The sequence below is a fragment of the Physcomitrium patens genome, chromosome 15 (genome assembly GCF_059467195.1).
Source record: "Physcomitrium patens ecotype Gransden chromosome 15, ASM5946719v1, whole genome shotgun sequence".
In the NCBI taxonomy this organism is placed as follows: domain Eukaryota; kingdom Viridiplantae; phylum Streptophyta; class Bryopsida; order Funariales; family Funariaceae; genus Physcomitrium; species Physcomitrium patens.
The window spans coordinates 14,803,054-14,821,517 of record NC_143424.1 but is presented as its reverse complement, the minus strand read 5'-3'; the positions used below and the strand labels follow the sequence as shown (position 1 = coordinate 14,821,517).

The following is an 18,464-nucleotide window of genomic DNA, read 5'->3' as shown; positions in this document are numbered from 1 at the left end:
AAAATAATATTTGAAGAGTAACCAATGTCTAATAAAGGTGGATCTTATTATATTGTATAATAAATTTTATATTAAATATGTAAATATGTATTATATTTACATGGTAGCTAAACCATAATACAATAGTGGGAGCAGTTTATTATCTATTGGAATGTGATGAGAATTTCCATATTATCTTTGGATTGTTGAAACATTTCAAATTTGTAACTTGCTTCTATGTTGGAGTTGTAATTAAGAATATTCTTATACTTGCTTCACCTATGTAGCATATTATTGAGTTGATACTATTGACTTAAAAAATAGATTAGTGATAAATTAGACTTAAAAATTATTGAGAAAAAATTACAAATGTTTTGCACAAGGTAGGAATGACCATACCACAAATGAGATGTGATGGATGCCATTGTTGAGATTGTTCTTGAGAAATTCAACAACTAGACCATCTTGATCTATGGAATGTAAAAGCTTAATACATACATCTGACAATTGAATAAAAACTTTGGTCACTTAGAGATCAACTTGATCATGCACACACACAAATAACAAGATTTTATAAATAAGCAGGATTCTTGATAAACAATAGTGTATGAATACCTCTTCATTGGCTATGTTTAACAATGAGGTTATTCAACTAACACTTCTACTACTCCATTAGGAAACCGAGTCATGTAAGGATCTTTGACCATTATATGTACACCTTTGAGGTAGCAATTTTGAGCTTGCACCATACTGGTTCTCATTGACAATACATTCGTGAAAATTAGCTTTGTTGCAAGGCTTAAGTCTTCTACTAGCATATTTACCTAAAAAATCCATTGAATAGGTTTAAATTTTCATTGGATGCAATCATTTCTTTAATATAATTTAATATATTCTTTTATTTTCACAAGTAATTCCTTGAAAATAATAAATTACTTTTTTTGCATATAATCCATGATAATGGCACGGCTTTACCTATCCTATTTTGTAATTAAAAGCTCAATGTGAATTTTATTTTTTTCTATTTGTATTGCATGTGTATTTAAAAAATATTCTTTGGTTCACAAACACATCCTATTTGAATCATACTTTCCATGACAACAACACAAGTTCATCTACTATATATATATATATATATATATATGAACATAGGACCAAAATAACTTCAAAAAATATCACAAGAATCTAAAATACAAAAAACAGTTAATAGAGAACCAATAAATGTAAATACATAGTATATGAATAAGTACACAAAAGAATTCATAAAATATTCTAAAGAAATAATTTTATATACACCACAACTTTTGTATCATAGCATAGAAGATGACACTATAAAATTAATATACTCAAGAACACATCCAAAAGACAAACAATGGCACATCCTACACAACAGATGCTGGACATATCAACACCAACTCCAACCACCTCACCAGTTCTATCAAATCATGTATACACAATCAAATATCATGGGTGGGCATTTTAAACCAAAAACAAGACAGTATCAAACTCAGTTCGACATTATCAGTTGTTCTTCTCTTTCACGACTAAATATTGTTTGCAAACGATACAACCAATAAAAAGAACAACTGTCCAACCAAAGCCCTCCAAGACAGCATCCCACCAGCGTGATAATATTCGGCAAACTTCAAATAAAAACAATTAAAAATAACAAACATAAAACTCATGGACCTAGAAAGCCCTGTACATATAAATTAATCAGATGTTTCCACAGTGTACAGCAACGCAAGGGGACCAAAATGCGAAAGCATCCATCCATCCGCCAGCGTCGGGAAGCAAGCGAGAAAGGAGGGCTAAAACAAATAGAGAGAGAGAGATACCTCCTGCACACACACACACACACAAGGGAGCAGCAGCAGCACCCAGTACACAGAAGAAGTGCCAATAGACCAGTTGGGGTTGGGGCATCCTGGACACTAGTGGTAATGCAGCAGCATCCTGACTCTCCTGCTGCCGCCCATCGCCCCTGCAAAGCAGAGCAGCCTGCAAAAGGAAACGCAGAGCAACGCGACCAAACGCAACGCACAAACAAGTCACACCACTCAAATTTAGCAAATCTGTTCCATGCGAGCGAGAGGCTCAGATCTGCGCCATCGGCGGCACTTCAAAGCAGCCCCCACCCCACCCAACCCCGCGCTCCCCCCGCGTGCGCCATCCCGGGAACCAGAGCGAACTGCCATGCCACCCCCTTCTTGGGGAACCATGCACAAGCCATCTATCGGGGAACGCAGGCACCCCAGTCCAGCTCAGCCCAGCCCATGGAACCCACGCGAGCCCACTGGGGGACTCCACCTTAACAAAACCATATCTCCCACACAGACTCCCATGACGAAACAGACGGGCCTCCTCAAATAACCGTCAGATGCCGTTGCAATGGGCGTCGGGGCCCTCGGGCCGGGTGGGTGACCCCCCCCTCCCCGCTCCCGTTCCGTCCAGAACTGCCCTCCCCTCTCCTCCCTGCGTCGCGGGATCCTCGTCCGGAACTGTCCTCGCCAGGGAGAGAGGGACGAAGCGAGGGAAAGAGGGAGGGCGTTCTCAACACATCCCGTTCCCCGTGCTCGCTCGCTGCGTGTCTGGGTGTCCGCGCGGAGCCCCTCTCCTCCTCCGAGCCGCACCCACAGCCTGCGTCGCATCCCCCGCCTTTCGCCCCCCTTTAGTCACCACCTTTGTCCGCGCTCTGTTTCGCTGCTGCTGAGTCGCATTTGGTCATCTTGGTTGTCGTTGTCGTTGTCGTTCTCGTTCTCGTCGGTGGAGGTGATTTGTACGTGCATGCTTTGCTGGCTGGAAGGTGTGCGAAGCGAAGCACCCATCGCCTCGGCTGCGAACGCAAGATAGCAAAGGCCGCAGCGTGGGAGGTCGCGAGTCCATCGCGACGACGGGGGTCACGTGGGCAGGTGCGTGGGGATGGTTGGTGGATTGCATTCGGGTTTTGGACATTACAGTTGCCGTGCGAAAGGCTTGGCGTGGGTCCTGGTGCTTGGGCAGCGGAGGAAGGACGAGTGGGGGCGTGCATTGCGGGAGGAGGGGGCGGAGGAGTGACGGAGAGAGGTGTTTGGTGGGGTGGAGTTGGGCGAGGCAGGATTTGGAGCGGGAGGCTGCGATGCATTGTGGGGCGGGGTGGATTGGAGAGCGGAGCGGTGGGGCGTTTGGTTAGGGTAGGGGAGGTGTTGCGTAGGCGTGGAGAGCTTGGGCATTGTGGACGCAGGTGGGAGGGGGGGGGGGACAGAGCAGGGTGGAGGTTGAGGTTGAGGCTGAGTTGAGGCGGGCGGGGACAAGGCGCGGGGGAGGGACGGTGATCGGAGGGCAGCGTTGTTGATGGTGGCCGATCTCGGGGGTGGCAGAGAGGGGGACGGGAGGGCAATGCGCAGCGCGGCGGGTGATGGGAGCGGGGAGGTTGGCGGGAGCAGCGAGGGTGCGAGCGGGGGAGTGGATGGTGCTGTGCTGTGGTGGTGGCGTGGTGCGTGAGGGTGTGTGAGGGCGGGCGATGTAGGAGGTGTGGCGCGCAGCAGATTGGAGAGGGGTGGGGACCGTTGGGGTGGTGAGTTGAGAGGGGCAGGTGTGTGATGGCGGTGAGGCGCGTGCATGGTAAGGTGTCGGAGGAGTAGTGTCGGTGGGGGCCGGGAGAAGTCCGGCGGACGTAAGATCAGCGGGGCGTGGACGTGGGAGCTCAGGGATGGGCTGTGCGAAGTCGAAGCCGCGGGCAGTGTACGTGGAGTCGGGAAGCCCGAATGAGAAGGCGAGCAACCACAGCGCGAGCACCCGGTCGTCCGCGCGACGGCCCGGGTCGAGCGCGAAGGTGGAGACGGCGGATCCGGTGTTGGTGATCGAGAAGGAGAAGGAGAAGGAGAAGGATCGGGCAAAGGGGCGGACGAAGCAGAGTGGGGCGCAGGTGGTGGAGGTGAAGGCAGACGATTCGGTGGGGAGCAGGAGACGGGGAGAGCGAGCGCACGCGGAGGCGCACCCTCGGTCGGGCGCGGTGGCGAAGAGCTTGGAGGGGGAGCAGGTGGCAGCGGGATGGCCGGGCTGGCTGTCGCAGGTGGCGGGGGAGGCCATCAAGGGGTGGATACCTCGGCATGCAGCGTCGTTCGAGAAGCTGGACAAAGTGAGTGGGGATGGTAGTGGGGGTGCAGGGAATGTGGGGAGTGGATGTGATGGAGCGGAATGCGTTGTGGAGGGGGAGCATTAACAGGGTGGGTGTGGGTGGGATCAGATTGGGCAGGGAACGTACAGCAACGTGTACAAAGCGCGGGATCTGGAGACGGGGAAGATCGTGGCGCTGAAGAAGGTTCGATTCGACAACCTGGAGCCGGAGAGCGTGCGGTTTATGGCGCGAGAGATCCAGGTTCTGAGACGGTTGGACCATCCGAACGTGGTGAAGCTGGAGGGGCTGGTGACGTCTCGAATGTCGTGCAGCCTGTATCTGGTGTTCGAGTACATGGAGCACGACCTGGCGGGGCTGGCGGCGTGCCCGGGCATAATGTTCACGGAAGCTCAGGTTCGGATGCATGCCCCGCAGTAGGGGAAGGGGAAGGGGAAGGGTAGGGAGTGATCTGTTTGGTGACAGCGTGGTGGAGAGCTGGGGTCGATGGTGGTCGGCGTAATTGCGGGAGCGCAGCGAGGGTGGGTGGCGAGGGGTGCATGCCGAGGAGCAGAAGTACGTGACGGTGGGCGGGGCAGAGGTGGGGTGTGGGTAGGGGGCGGACGATTTGCGGGGGGATAGGGGGAGGTGGCTAGTTGGATGGGATGAGGGAAAACGTGGATGGGAGTGGACGTTGTATAGTATGAGGGCCAGGGGTGATGTGGGAATGTGATCGGGGACTGAGTTTTGGAGACAATGCGGAGTGGGGGGGGGGGTGTGTACGAGTGCGTTGGAGGCGGTGGGCGTGGTCTGAACGCGGTAGGACGGAGGGGGTGTCGGGTGGCAGCGGGCAGTGTTTATGGAGGGGCGAAATGGGAAAGACGAAGTGAGGAAGTGTGGAAGTCGGGTGGGAGAAATGGGTAGTGGTTGTGGATGGGAGCGTGGAGGTAAGTGGGCAGGTTTGTTGGGGGAGGGGGTGGAGTTGTGAGGTGGGAAGGTTGCAGGGTGGGGTGGACGCATTGAGGCGTGGCGGTGATGTGGAGGGGAGGCGGAGAGTGTGGAGGCTGACGAGCGATTTGCTTGGCTGGGCGATGTGCAGGTGAAGTGTTACATGCAGCAGTTGTTGCGGGGGTTGGAGCATTGCCACCGGCAGGGCGTGCTGCACCGGGACATCAAAGGATCGAACCTGTTGCTGGACAACAGCGGGGTGCTGAAGATAGCAGATTTCGGGCTGGCAACTTTCTTCAATCCGGATCAGAAGCAGCCTCTGACGAGTCGCGTGGTGACGTTGTGGTACCGGCCCCCTGAGCTGCTGCTGGGAGCGACGGAGTACGGCGTGGCGGTGGATCTTTGGAGCACGGGGTGCATACTGGCGGAGCTGCTAGCGGGGAAGCCCATCATGCCGGGACGAACGGAGGTTGGGAAATGTTTGGTTGCTGCGTTGACGGATACGGTGGATGGGCGATAGGCAGCGTAGTCGGGGGGAGGGGGCTTGGGTGGATAGATGAAGATGGAACGGTGCATGAGGTGGCGATAGGTGCGGAGGAGTGTGTTGTGGGGCGATGTGGTGGTTGGTGTGTGGGAGTGTAGAAGTCGCGGGCGCTGCATCGGTGTGCAGAGTGGTGAGCGATGGGGAGAGTGGGTGGCGAGGGGTCGCGTAGGTGGTAGCGCGGGCAGTCGCGGCGAGTGTGTGGTGAGTGATGGGGGGGGGGTGTGTGGAATGTGAGGCGCGTGCTGAAGTGGGGTTGGTTGTGGCATGGGTGTGTGGTGGCAGGTGGAACAGCTGCACAAGATTTTCAAGTTGTGCGGTTCGCCGTCGGAGGAGTATTGGAAGAAGTCGAAGCTGCCGCACGCGACGATATTCAAGCCTCAGCAGCCGTACAAGCGGTGCATTCAGGAGACGTTCAAAGAGTTTCCGGCGTCGTCGCTAGCACTGCTGGACACGCTGCTGGCGATCGAACCGGCGGATAGGGGCAACGCCAGTCAAGCATTGGGCAGCGAGGTGAGGGAGTGGACGGGGTGAGGATTTGATACGATTGGAGAGGACGGTGGTGTGGGGAGGAGTGGGGTGGATGGAGGAGGGATGGGTTGGTTGAGCGGCGTGGGTGGATTGACGTAGGGCGTGTGTGGTGTGGTTGTGCAGTTCTTCACGACGAAGCCTCTTGCGTGCGAGCCGTCGAGCTTGCCGCAGTACCCGCCGAGCAAGGAGTTCGATGCGAAGATTCGGGACGACGAGGCCCGCAGGTGAGATGTGGCGGCGGTGGGCGAGGATGCGGTGTGGGAATGTGCAAGGATTGGTGGTGTGGTGTGATGTGAGCGGGGCGCAGTTTGCGTGCATTGTGGGTAGGCGCGGAGTGTTGTGAAGTGGTAGTGGTAGGGAGTGGTGTCGGGTGTTGAGTGGTGGCGGACGGGGGCGGAGATGCAGGAGGGTGGATCAGGGGGAGGAGACGTGGTGACAGTGATGGGTGTGTTACGAATGAGCACGGAGGAATGTGACGATCTGAGCAAGGTGGATGGTGCGTGTGGTGATTGCAGGCAGAGAGCGCTGGGGCAGAGAGCAAGGAACACGGAGGTGAAGCGTCCGGGCACTCGGGAGCGTGTGGTTCGAGCGGGCGGTGCGCCGGAGGCGAATGCGGAGCTGCCAGCTTCTCTGGCATATGTAAGAGCTTGGGAGGAGACGTTGGGGGTGGGAGTTGTGGGATGTGGAGAATAGTTTTGTGGGGGAGAGGGAGAGAGAGAGAGAGAGAGATGTTGCGTGGGGAATGTGAGTGACATGTGTTGGTTGTGCGTGGCAGAGACGTAGCCGGCCGGGGCAGAACAAGAGCAAGAGTGAGAAGTTCGGGCCTGTGCACGAAGACAAGGCGGTGGCGTATCCCATGCTTCACGCGAAACCGGCAGCAACGCAGATGTTCACGGGGATGCAAGGGACGTCGCCGGTGATGTTGAGCCGGGTGTATGGCGCGGGTTCCGCATCGATACGTTCGGGGCCGCAGGGTGGTGTGGGCGGGAGCGTGGGGGGCGGGTCGTGGAACAAGAGGCAGAAGGAGGAGGAGGGTCGGAGCGGATCGCGGTCGATGTCGCGGCCAACGAAGGTGATGGGAGCGTCGGATGGCGGGCAAGGAGCGGAGAGGTCAAGCGCGTTGGGTGGAGGAGGGAGCAGAAGCGGGGCGGGTGGGAACCTGAGCAGGGAACGAGGGGTGGGAAGGGGTCGGGACGGCGAGGGGGGGCACATTGAAGGGGAGGGGTTGAGCAGGCGGAGCGCGAGAGCGGAAGCGGGGGAGAAGAAGGAGTCGTTGAAGCGGGAGGGAAGCCAGAAAGTGGAACAGGGGTACACGGTGGCGACAGAGGGGCCGTATGGGCGGAACGTGGGTGCGGTGGAATTGCATGGCAGGGAGGCGACGTGCAAGGTTCCGATGGCTGTGAAGTCTCTGACAACGGTGACGTACGTATGAGAAGCGGTTGTGCAGAGTGGTTGTGGAGTTGGTGTTGGAGGTGGGCGTGATTGTTGTGGGGGGCAGGGGTTGGAGGCGTGTTGAGGTTGGTGGGTTTGGGAGGATGTGGTGGGCGAAGTGGAGGGCTGGAGTATGTGGATGGTGAGAGGGGTGAAGTTGGCTTTGTTATGGGCGATCCTTGGAGAAGTGCGGTGGTGCAGGGAAGGAAAGGAAGGCTGAGAAGCGATTGAAAGCGGAGAGGAGTGGGGCGGTGGATGAGGTGGTGAATTGTAGTCATGCGCATTTAGAGGTGAGGGCAGGCTGAGCGTGTGACTAGGGGAAACGGGAGCGCATTGCGCGTAACGACGACGCGAGGCATGAGCAGCGGGGTTGGATTTGAGCATGCATCGGGTGACGGCGTGGTGAAGGTCGCCGAGTCATAGGGGAACGACAGTGGGTGTGTGGATGGTGATGAAATGAGGGAGAGGGTTGGGCAAGGAGTGGGGGAATAGGTGGGGATAGCTATTTTTGGGTGGAATGTGTAAGATATGGAGTTGAAGGTAGGGTTGTGAGAAGGGTGTACGGGAGTTCTGGGCGAGCTGCGTGCACATGGAGGTCAGACGGAACAGGTGCGGATGTGTTATTGCGGGCCTCTGCTTCGTGTCGGTTACCGTGACACGCGTGCGTTGATTTGGCCTTTAGGACCGCCGGCTTCTTTTACAAGGATGTCGGCAGTGGGGAAAATGATTAGGGATGGGTTTCGTGGATTCCGAGCCTATGTGGAGATCGGCGGAGTGGATGGAAATGAAGTGATCATATAATTGCGAAATCTTGAAGAGCCGGTGACTGCATGGTTTGTGTGGTCTTTTCAGTGTTCGAGGTCGTGGCTGGAGCCACGGGTTTGAGCATGTTGCAGGTGTTTATGTTGCTACTTGGTCGTTTGACCCGGGTTGACGTGAGTTGGATGCAAGATACATCGATGCAGGGACGCTGTCATTTTTGTGTTGGTGTCTTTGCTTTTGTATCTTTTATTCTCTGTCTTGCTTTTGTTAGCCTCTGTGCTCACGATTGCATCCATTTTTTTTCTGGATCCTACCTCGGCTGCAACTGGTCTTTTTGATCACCGTTTTGTGGTCGTTTGATTGGAATGGTGGGCGATTGGGAAGGATTGCGTTGTCATTGCTGCTTTACCGGGATGTTAATATTCTATGGGTTGTATCATCTATCAGCGGCATCCTGTGGGTGGGATGTAAATTTTTTCGGTGAAATGTTTGTGAAAGCCGGTAGCAGTTACGTTTTCTTTCTGTGTCCTGCTTTTCACATCATGTTGTATTATTGTAAACTATCATTTTAAAACTTGATTTATATGTATATTTTTTAGTATCGTCACATTCTTCTCATTCTGAAATGAATTCTTGAATGAAGTTGTTGCGTTGTTCCATGAATGTTATTTTCATGGAAAATCACTTCGTTGTGCTGACTAGTTTTTGTCATAGTTCGTTTAGGTATGGCATGGTACGTTTGGTTTCTGCATGATGGGTTGCTTATTTTTTGTCATTTGGAACTAATTGTGTTGCGTTAGATTTCGTGGAATTTATATGTTCGGGGTGTACAGTATGTCTGCAACGACTTTTTCAAATTTTTCTTTTTGTTTCATATCTGGTTTTCTTTGTCCACCTATTCTATTGGCATGATATTATGCTTGAGTAGAGTATGGTTGAATATCTGAAGGATGTCATTTGTCAGTTAAGATTTGACTTGGATTTATTTTTGAAATGTTAAGGTCCTACCTTTATCATGTCTGAATTTAATTGCATTTCCATTTGTTTGGTCTATTTTCGAGATGTCCTTATCAGATTGAGATGTCATTAATTGTTTTTGGATACTAGGATGTTGCATTCGCATGTGTCATGATTCTATGTAATGACCGGATTGGAACTGAGCAGAGGCCTTCATCATTTGAAGTTTAGAATGGTAGTCTGGGTCAGTTCTTGTGGTGAAACTTCTGGGAGGTTCAAAATGAGTAGTGTTTGGATTGACCGAATCTGTGACATCTGGATTTTCATCAGTGAACTCTGTCAGTATTTGGAGCACAACTACCTCTGTATCCAACAGTCTGAATATGGCTTGTCCCAATTTCATGTGGAGTGTCTTAAATTCCAAAGTTCGATCAATAATGAAGGATTCTGAGTTAACCTCTGTATATGCATCCCAAGTAGTATTTCTTTGAACACTAGGATGTTGACACATTATAGAAATGATACTTTTAATTACAAATTGCTATTATTGTTGTGAAAGTGATACTCTCAAATTAACTTAGAATCGTATGGATTAATTTGATTCTAATATAAGAATGGCATACTAAGAAAGTATGTTAGACAACATAATTTGAATTGTGGGTTTTGTTTTGTTTGGTTATTTTTGTTTGTTTGTTGTTGTGTGGTTGGCTTATTATGATGTGTTGCAAGTCAATAAGGAGAAAATCAGTTGAAGTTTATTCAATTTTGTCATGCAGTTGTTTAAGAACTACAAAGAATTCTATTAAATAATTACTTATAATTATCCCTATTTAAGTTCGACATTTTATTTTTAGATGGTTATTTTGCTTAATTTAGATGCATAATGTGACCTCAACATTCAAGGGTAGTAATATTTACTTTATCTATCTTACTTCAGTTTGGGATGTTTGTACAAGTTATAATGAAATAAAATTAAAAATTAGATTCAACTCAGCAATGGCTTGTATTGAAATTTAGTCATGAAATTATATAAAAAAGTAGGGGCTCTTTACACTATGTTTTTGAATCCAAACCATATGAAGGAATTTGGCCTTTGATTTATCAATTGGAATTTTTTTTGTGCCTTGGTATTAATTGTTTCTTTTGTTTTGTATTTGGAAGATAAATAAAGGTCAAGAACAAGCACTTGTTGATTAAGACTATAAAGCAAGTCCAATCCCTATTTTGTCATGAAACCTTTTGTATAAATTTAAAATATTGCCATCATATTAAGTGGAGAAAGTATTTTTAAATCTTGTCAAAAAATAAAGAAGCATATTTCACATAGGTTGTACTGTTTATTAACATGTTGTATTTTCACATAGAATTGTCTTCTAATATCATCACATTCACATTTAAACCTTCTTGATGAACATTGTCATTGATAATATTATGTATCATCTAAAAGATATGGAAGGCATCAAATGAGATAAGGTAATAACTTTATTCACAAAAGATAATATTGGATCATCATGCCAAATCGCTATTTCTTCTTTAATGCTATATTGCCTAATAATTTGCTTCTTGAGCCTAAGAATGAGCCTAATTTAGGCCACTGATGCATTGTAAGAAATAAAAGAAGAGATTAGATTTGGTATGTAGAATGTTTTCTCAAGATTGAAGACTTAATAAGATGTGTGAATAACTTGTGTTGTCAATTATGTAGCTAATTGGTAAATTTATCTATTTTCATCTATTTCTATCTATTCATATTATCTGAGTATTTATTTGAGTATATATATATATATATATATATATATGATATTATTCTTTTTTTTTTTAGGTACAAGTTCCACAAAGAGTGATGATCGCATGTTGAGGAAGTCTAAGATGCAACAAATTGTATTTTTTAATCTTTGTTTCTTTTGAAGATAATTGATAGAACTTTTCTACTATCAATAATGTTCCATTTGAAAGCAAGAAGATTACTTTGACATTTGAACATTGTTCAAGCCTATGTAACTTTCTTCAAATAAAATATTTGTTTTATTATTAAGAGTCATTTCTACCTATAATAAAATCATCATATATCAAGAGACTCTTCTAAGATTGTGATACTTAACATATTGCATCTTACCATCTATTTAAAAGAAAACATGTTGTTATTGAAGGTCTTTATTTTTATTATATTATCTTCAAGGTTTGAATAATTACAATGTATTATTTGATAATTTCACAAATAATAGCTCTTAAGTTGAATTTATTGCTTGTTAGTTGTCCATTTCTTTTACAAAATATATATATATATATATTATAAAAAAAGATAAATGATAGAATGTAACTTTTAATGAACTTCATTTCTTTTATAACAAAAAATTGATTGATTATTCATCTTAGTTTCAATAGATGTAATTAATGAAATATTTTAATTTTCTTTATTGTATTTTCAAGATTCTTGGCAAGCTTTTATGTCTATTTACTAATATTGTATCTTCATTAATAAACAAGTTGTTTTAATCTAATTCAATAGTGTCTTAAGTCTAAGATTTTTTTGCCTTGAATTCTTAATTATTGTCTACTTCTAAAAGAAGAGGTGGCATTTTTCTTCCTTCTAAAATATTCATTGTCTTATATGACTAAAAAAGAAAAAATCATGAAATATATGATGGATCGTTATAGACTCCAATAATTATGATCAATAAGAAATTAGATTGATTTTTTTACATATAAAAAATGGTCCAAGACTACAATAATCAACCTTATTATTAGAGTAGTTAGTTTTGATATTAAGACAAAATAAGTATATCATATTATCAACGTAGAATTGAGATACTTTATTGTAATAGGCATCTATATTTATCTTTTGTTATTCTTGAGCTCCTTTTAATTGTATCTTCATTGTTGCATGTAGTTTTGATCGATGATTTGTAAAGTCTTTTATCATAGGATTATCAACTTTTGGAAAGTCAAAAGTATCAAGTCATAGACGATAATCATAATTAATATAGAAAGGTGTATATTGAATAGAAGAATGTATTTTGTTATTATAAGAAACTTTGCTAAAAAAAAAAAAAAATCTAATCATCTTAATTATAGTCAATGATATATTCTAAGTATTTCTCCAAAACTTGATTTATTCATTCTATTTATCTATCAATTTGAAGATGAAAAGCCAAAGATAAATTTACATCCACTTTTAGAATCTTAAAAAGAATTCTCTAAAATCTTGAGATTTTCTATTTGATATAATATTCCTTTGCAATCTATGATAGCAATAGATATTATGATTTTTTTTTTTTTTTTTTTTTTTTTTACATATGATAGATTTTGTACATAATACAAAATGTGTTATCTTAGTGAAATAATCTACTATCACAAATATAAAGTCATATAGACTTGAGGTTAAAATCCATAGAATCAAAAGATCATAATTGTTTTAGTATAGAAAGTAGGTGTAGAAGTTTGCAAGGTTGATGATGAGGAGTTTTTGAACTTGAAAAAATATCACATCATTGTACAAAATCTTTAACAACCTTCTACATTTAAAGCCACTAAAAATCTCTTGAAATTAATTCTAAGATCTTATTATATTGAAAATATGTTGCAATTAGAAAGTTTTCATGAGCTTGAAAAGCTTACAATTGTATTTCATCTTTTGAAACAAATAATCATCTTTCAAAATAGAATACATTGTTCTTGAATTCAAATTTAAAGTAACTATGAAATTTTAAAGATTTTTTTTAATATCATAAATAAAAAAAATTAAAAAAACATACTTCATTTAATTTATTTTAGAAAAGTTGAATCAATAATTAATATTGATTTCATTACTCAAAGATGAAATTGCTCTAGCTTTGAGAAATTCACATATTGTTGATCAAAAGCTATATCTCTATCTTTTGACTTAAAATAAGAATGCCTAGAAAAGACATCAAACAAACTTTATTATTTTTCTAATTGATAAGGTATCTTGAATTTGAATATTAACAAAGTCATATTCCAAAAAGCTTGGCAATGATTCAAAACACATGTTGACATGAAATATTTGAAATTCTTATAATCCGTATATATAATAACTAGATCTAAAGTATTTTTTAGATAATAACACTATTCTTGAAATAAATCTACAATTATAAGAAGTTATTTGCGGTGGATATCATAATTGATTACAATTATAAAAAAAATTAAATGAAAAGCTAATAGGTAAAATTTATCATTTACTCCTATTTATAATAATATGATACTCAAAACAAAGCTTGATGCATTTTTTTCCACTAAAATACCTAAAACAATTTGACACAATATAAGATTAGTGTAAAAACAAAAATTATCTTCAATGCTTCAAATAATGTCTCTACTACATTATTCTATTGAAATTTGACTTGTAAAGATACACATATAAATAGAGTTGTAACTTGAGAAAAATTCTTAATGAAGATCTTATTTCAATGGACAAATCCTAAAAAACATTAGACATCTTTTATCATTTTTAAGATCTTATAAGTCATTATAATTTCAAATGTTTTAAGATCTATTATAAGTTTATCATTGAAATGATGTATCTTAAGAATTCAACTTAAGTAGTATAAAGTATACACTTTTTTATCTTAGTATATAGTCTTATATTTCTAAGTTTTTATAATAAACAAAAAATAATAAGTTTATGCTTTAGAATAGACTAAGATGTTGTCCAATTAAAAAACTAAAAAATCATTAAGAAATTCTTAAAAAATATTATTTTTTAAGATATTAAAAAGTAGTATGAACATTTATAAGTCCAAAAGGCATAATATTTTATTCAAAATATTTATACTTGGTTTAAAATACAATCTTCTATTTATCTTTTTATTTAATGTATACTAGATTGTATGCTCTTTCAAGATCTATTTTGATATAGATCTTTGTTTGATTCAATTGATTAAGAAATTTGGTTATCAAAGGTAGAAGAAACCTATTATTAATAATAATCATCTTGAGCTTTCAATAATCCATATATTTGCAATGATCCATCTTTTTGTTCCACAAATAAGATTAGAACTCTTACTAGAATTTTAAAATGGCATATGAAATTCTTTACGAGATTCTCTTTAATATACTCTTTGAATTCAATTAATTTATTTTGTGATAAACTTTAGATTGGTCCAAATGGCAATTCAAGTCTTTCTTGAAGATTAATTAAGTAATCATAGGAACAATATTTAAGAAGAATATTTATATTTTTTTTCTAAAAAATATCTTGATAATCCTAATATTAGCTTATAATACCACTTAAAGTTAATCTTTTGTGTTACAATAGATATCAATTTAGGATTTCAACATTACAAAGTTTTTGCATTGATAGATTTATAAACCACAACTTATTTTTTCAATGAAGATCTTGTTAAAAGATATAGCATTTTTTTAGTGAAGAAAACTAAATACATACATGTAGAAGTCATAGATGGTCATTTATTATTTTTTGAAGATATTATTTATAAAATTTTCTAATCAAAATAAAAATTAATAGTCATAATTTTTTTTGATATTTAATATTATTAAATTTTCTTCTAATCTAGTTATTTTAGGTTTATTGTGACTAAAAAAATATAACATTGACTTTAAGTGGCATTCCACGCTAATATTTAAGAAAATTATAAGATATGACCTTCACTAAATGTTATATAAGATTTTAGTTGTATAATTCTTATTATAGCTAATCAAACTTGATTTTCAACATATTATCTTCTTTGATATTTATACTTTTTATTTTGTGGTTTACATTTTTTGGAAAATATTGTATAGTTTCTTTAAGTTTGCTACAATATAAGCTTAATTCTATTTGAAAATACTAAGTATTTTCTTGCTAAGTAAGATATATAAAAACATATTGTACCAATTTGCATGTTTTCTACTTCTAAATGTATGTGTTGAGAAAACATTCATATTGCCTCTGAATTGTAAATATATTGACACCTACTTATACAAAAATTAGATTATAATTCAAATAGCTAATTATTACATATCATAATAAAGTCAATTGCTTGACTTAATATCTAAGAATCAATTAAGTTGAGCATCAATTTCTTTATTTCATATTGTAATTTGTAGAAAAATTGGCAAAAGAATGCAGCATCATCTTATTTGATATTAATTGTAAGTTGTCAAAGTTATAAAGCATATAATGTCACAAATCAATTTATTTCTTATAAAACATGAATCTTATTGGATGCAATACAAATTGCATTATATATTTTATATATAGATCTTAATTTTTCCAAAAAGAAACCTCCAAATTATCCAATATTAAATCACATAATTAAAAAAAGATAAAAATCAAGCTAAAACAAAAAATTATAATAGTTTTTTTAATAAATTTGATATATGATCTTGGAATTACAAAGCTTTGGAATTGAAATTCAATTACCAATTATAATTGATTAATTAATTCTTTAAATTTTGATCTTATACCATTAAAATTTTATTTAAGATAAGAAATTAATGAAGGAAAATAAATAAATGATAGTTTTATAAAAGAAAGATGGTAAAATAAAAATAAAAAAGTATGTATATTCAAAAAAAATTAGAATGGCTATTGTTAAAAGATAAGAAAATTAAAGATCCTTGAAACTAAACTTGAAGCAAGAAAGGAGTTGACGAGAATGATGAAGGCTTCATTTTTGCCGCCACATATATAATCTTACTGAGAGCTATGTGACAATGTTCTATAGGATCTCTATCATGTATCTAATTTGTAAAACATATGTTTTAACTTGCAAAGTAAGTTTCTTATACATGCCTCATATAATTAGCTTATATCTCAAGCTACCAACATGTTCAATAAATAGCTAATTTTTTGGTCAAGTATTCAACCTATCAATTACCTTTAGACACGTAGAAAGAAGAAATCATATCTATAAAGCTTCTAAGAAGCTCTTTTATAAGTTAATATCAAATTTATCTACTATTATTTACTTCTATCTATTTATAGTATCTAAATAATTATTGATACATATATATATGTCCATAAAAACTTTTTGGATAAGATAATTTTTGGTTTTCTAACACTTGAAGGATATTCTACTACGGAAGAAGTAACATGATTAGGTGGAGATGCTGAAGCAGTTCTAATTATCTCTATATCTTTACTTCCTACCAATCTTATTGTTCTTTGTGATAATAAATTGAGCTATTGCATCTCAAGTATTAATTTTGTCAAGTGATCTTGCATTTTTGACATTTTACTCTTTATTTCAACAAGCTTTTCTATGATAATACAAAAAAAAGATATCTAATATTATTCAAAAAAAAGTAGAAAAAAAAAAACTTGAAAATAAAAGAAATTCTAAGAAAAATATAAATTTAAAAATAGATAATCTAAAATTTTTAATATGCTTATATTTTATCAAGAAAAATAAAAAATCCACTCTTAATTTTTTTTAAAAAAAACTTTGATATTGTAAATGCATTCTTATCAATTTGACAAGGACAAAAATTCAATGAATAAAAATAAATATGTAAGATATTTTTCAAATAAAAAAAAATAAAATAAATAAATAAATATATATATATATATATTAAAAAGAAATTAAAATGGTTATTACCAAAAGATAAGAAAAAACCAAAGATCCTTGAATTTAGATTAGAAGTAAGAAAAGAATTGATAAAAGTGAAGAAGGCCTCACTCTTTCTTTTCTATATATATATATATATATATATATATATATATATATATATATATATTATGTAATTAGAAGCTATGTGCCAATACTCTATAGGACCTCCAACACGTATCTAATTTGTATGATATATGTCTAACTTACAAGAGAAGTTTCTTATGTATGTACCACATGATTAATTTGTTCTATAAGCTATCAACAAGTGCAACATGTGACTAACTTGTGGGCTAATTTTTTAATCTATCAATCACCTATAGACACATATGAAGGTGAAACTACATCTATAAAGCTTTTATATAAGATATTATCAAATTTATTTATTTTTATCTATTTCTATTTATTTATTTTATTTAGATAATTATTAAAATAAATATGTATGCATATAACACATTGTGATATAATTGGTCTATGAGAAATTGATCAAAGAAAAATTTTGGAGCGTTTTTATTAGAATCATCTATCACTTACATCAACACAATTTGATTGCAATGATGAGAGCTACATATTTAATTGTTTTCAAAGTTTATTGGATATTTATATATAACATTAGTTTTTTGTTGGATTGTCATATTAAAATCACAAATCATTTTAAAAAACTATTAAGAAATTAAAAATACAAGAAAAAATGAGCCTACAATATTTTGGTAGATTTTAAACTAGATTGTCTATTACAATGTTGAAAAAATTAAGTCCATTATTATGCCTTTATAAGAAAAGATGACAATGTCGAATTAGCAAGAATCACAAATTCAAAAGCTTTATGCCCTACTAATCATATTGATTTTAATTGAGATCTTTGATGCTATTGATGAAAACAATAATAATTACAAAGTCATATATATTGTCTTGAATAATTTCTAGGTATATAATAAGGTATAGATAAGATAATTATATAGATAATTAGAACCATAGAAGTTTCTAGAATTAAAGTTAGATTAGTAGACCAAGTAGGATCTATCGTAGAACATTATAAAAAAGACTTAAGGCGGTTATTTAGGTGGATCCACCATAGAACCTTCTAGAAAAGAGTTAGAGCAATTATTTAAGTGAAATCCACCACCTAAAAATATTCTAGAAAATCCAAGGTAATAAGACAAGGTATAAATAAGATTGATGAAGGCCTTTTGAAGCATTTTGTCATGTATGGCTTCAGACCCTTTCTCTTAGTTTAATTTGATTTTGCATCTTTCTGTTCAGATCTGTTCTATTTTGTTTTTGTTTGCACAGCATTGTCTTTCATGTCCTATTCTTTTTAGTTCCGTTCATTTTTGTTTTGGTCTGTTTTGTCTTATTTTGTGATGAGGCCTTATGTTGTTGTAGATTAGAAGGATCTTGGATTTTTGAGATAATCTAGTCATGTTTCATTGATATCAAAGTGAGTATTAGATTGTTCACCTTTGATAGCATATCAATAGTCATTATTTAGTCCAACGTTAGTTGTTATCATCACATTAGGAACTGTGTTGAGGGTACCATAAGCTACTCTTAAAAAGTCAATTGGAAGGTGAAAAGATATTATCATAGTCATGTCTAATAAAGAAATTATAATATGAAAGATATAATGTAGCAATCCTAGATGGAGGCT

The 18,464-nt window shown here is 39.0% G+C and overlaps 1 protein-coding gene across 1 annotated transcript; it reads left to right on the top strand.

The window, feature by feature from the left end:
• The first annotated feature begins 3,479 nt into the window (after window positions 1–3,479).
• On the top strand, window positions 3,480–8,895 carry LOC112292715 (putative serine/threonine-protein kinase At1g54610). The gene is made up of 7 exons (XM_073539288.2): window positions 3,480–4,099; window positions 4,208–4,492; window positions 5,175–5,492; window positions 5,850–6,077; window positions 6,219–6,319; window positions 6,611–6,734; window positions 6,871–8,895. Exons 1-7 carry the CDS (start codon window positions 3,671–3,673, stop codon window positions 7,525–7,527), a joined length of 2,142 nt encoding a protein of 713 aa, XP_073395389.1. The 5' UTR covers window positions 3,480–3,670; the 3' UTR covers window positions 7,528–8,895.
• Window positions 8,896–18,464: the final 9,569 nt, after the last annotated feature.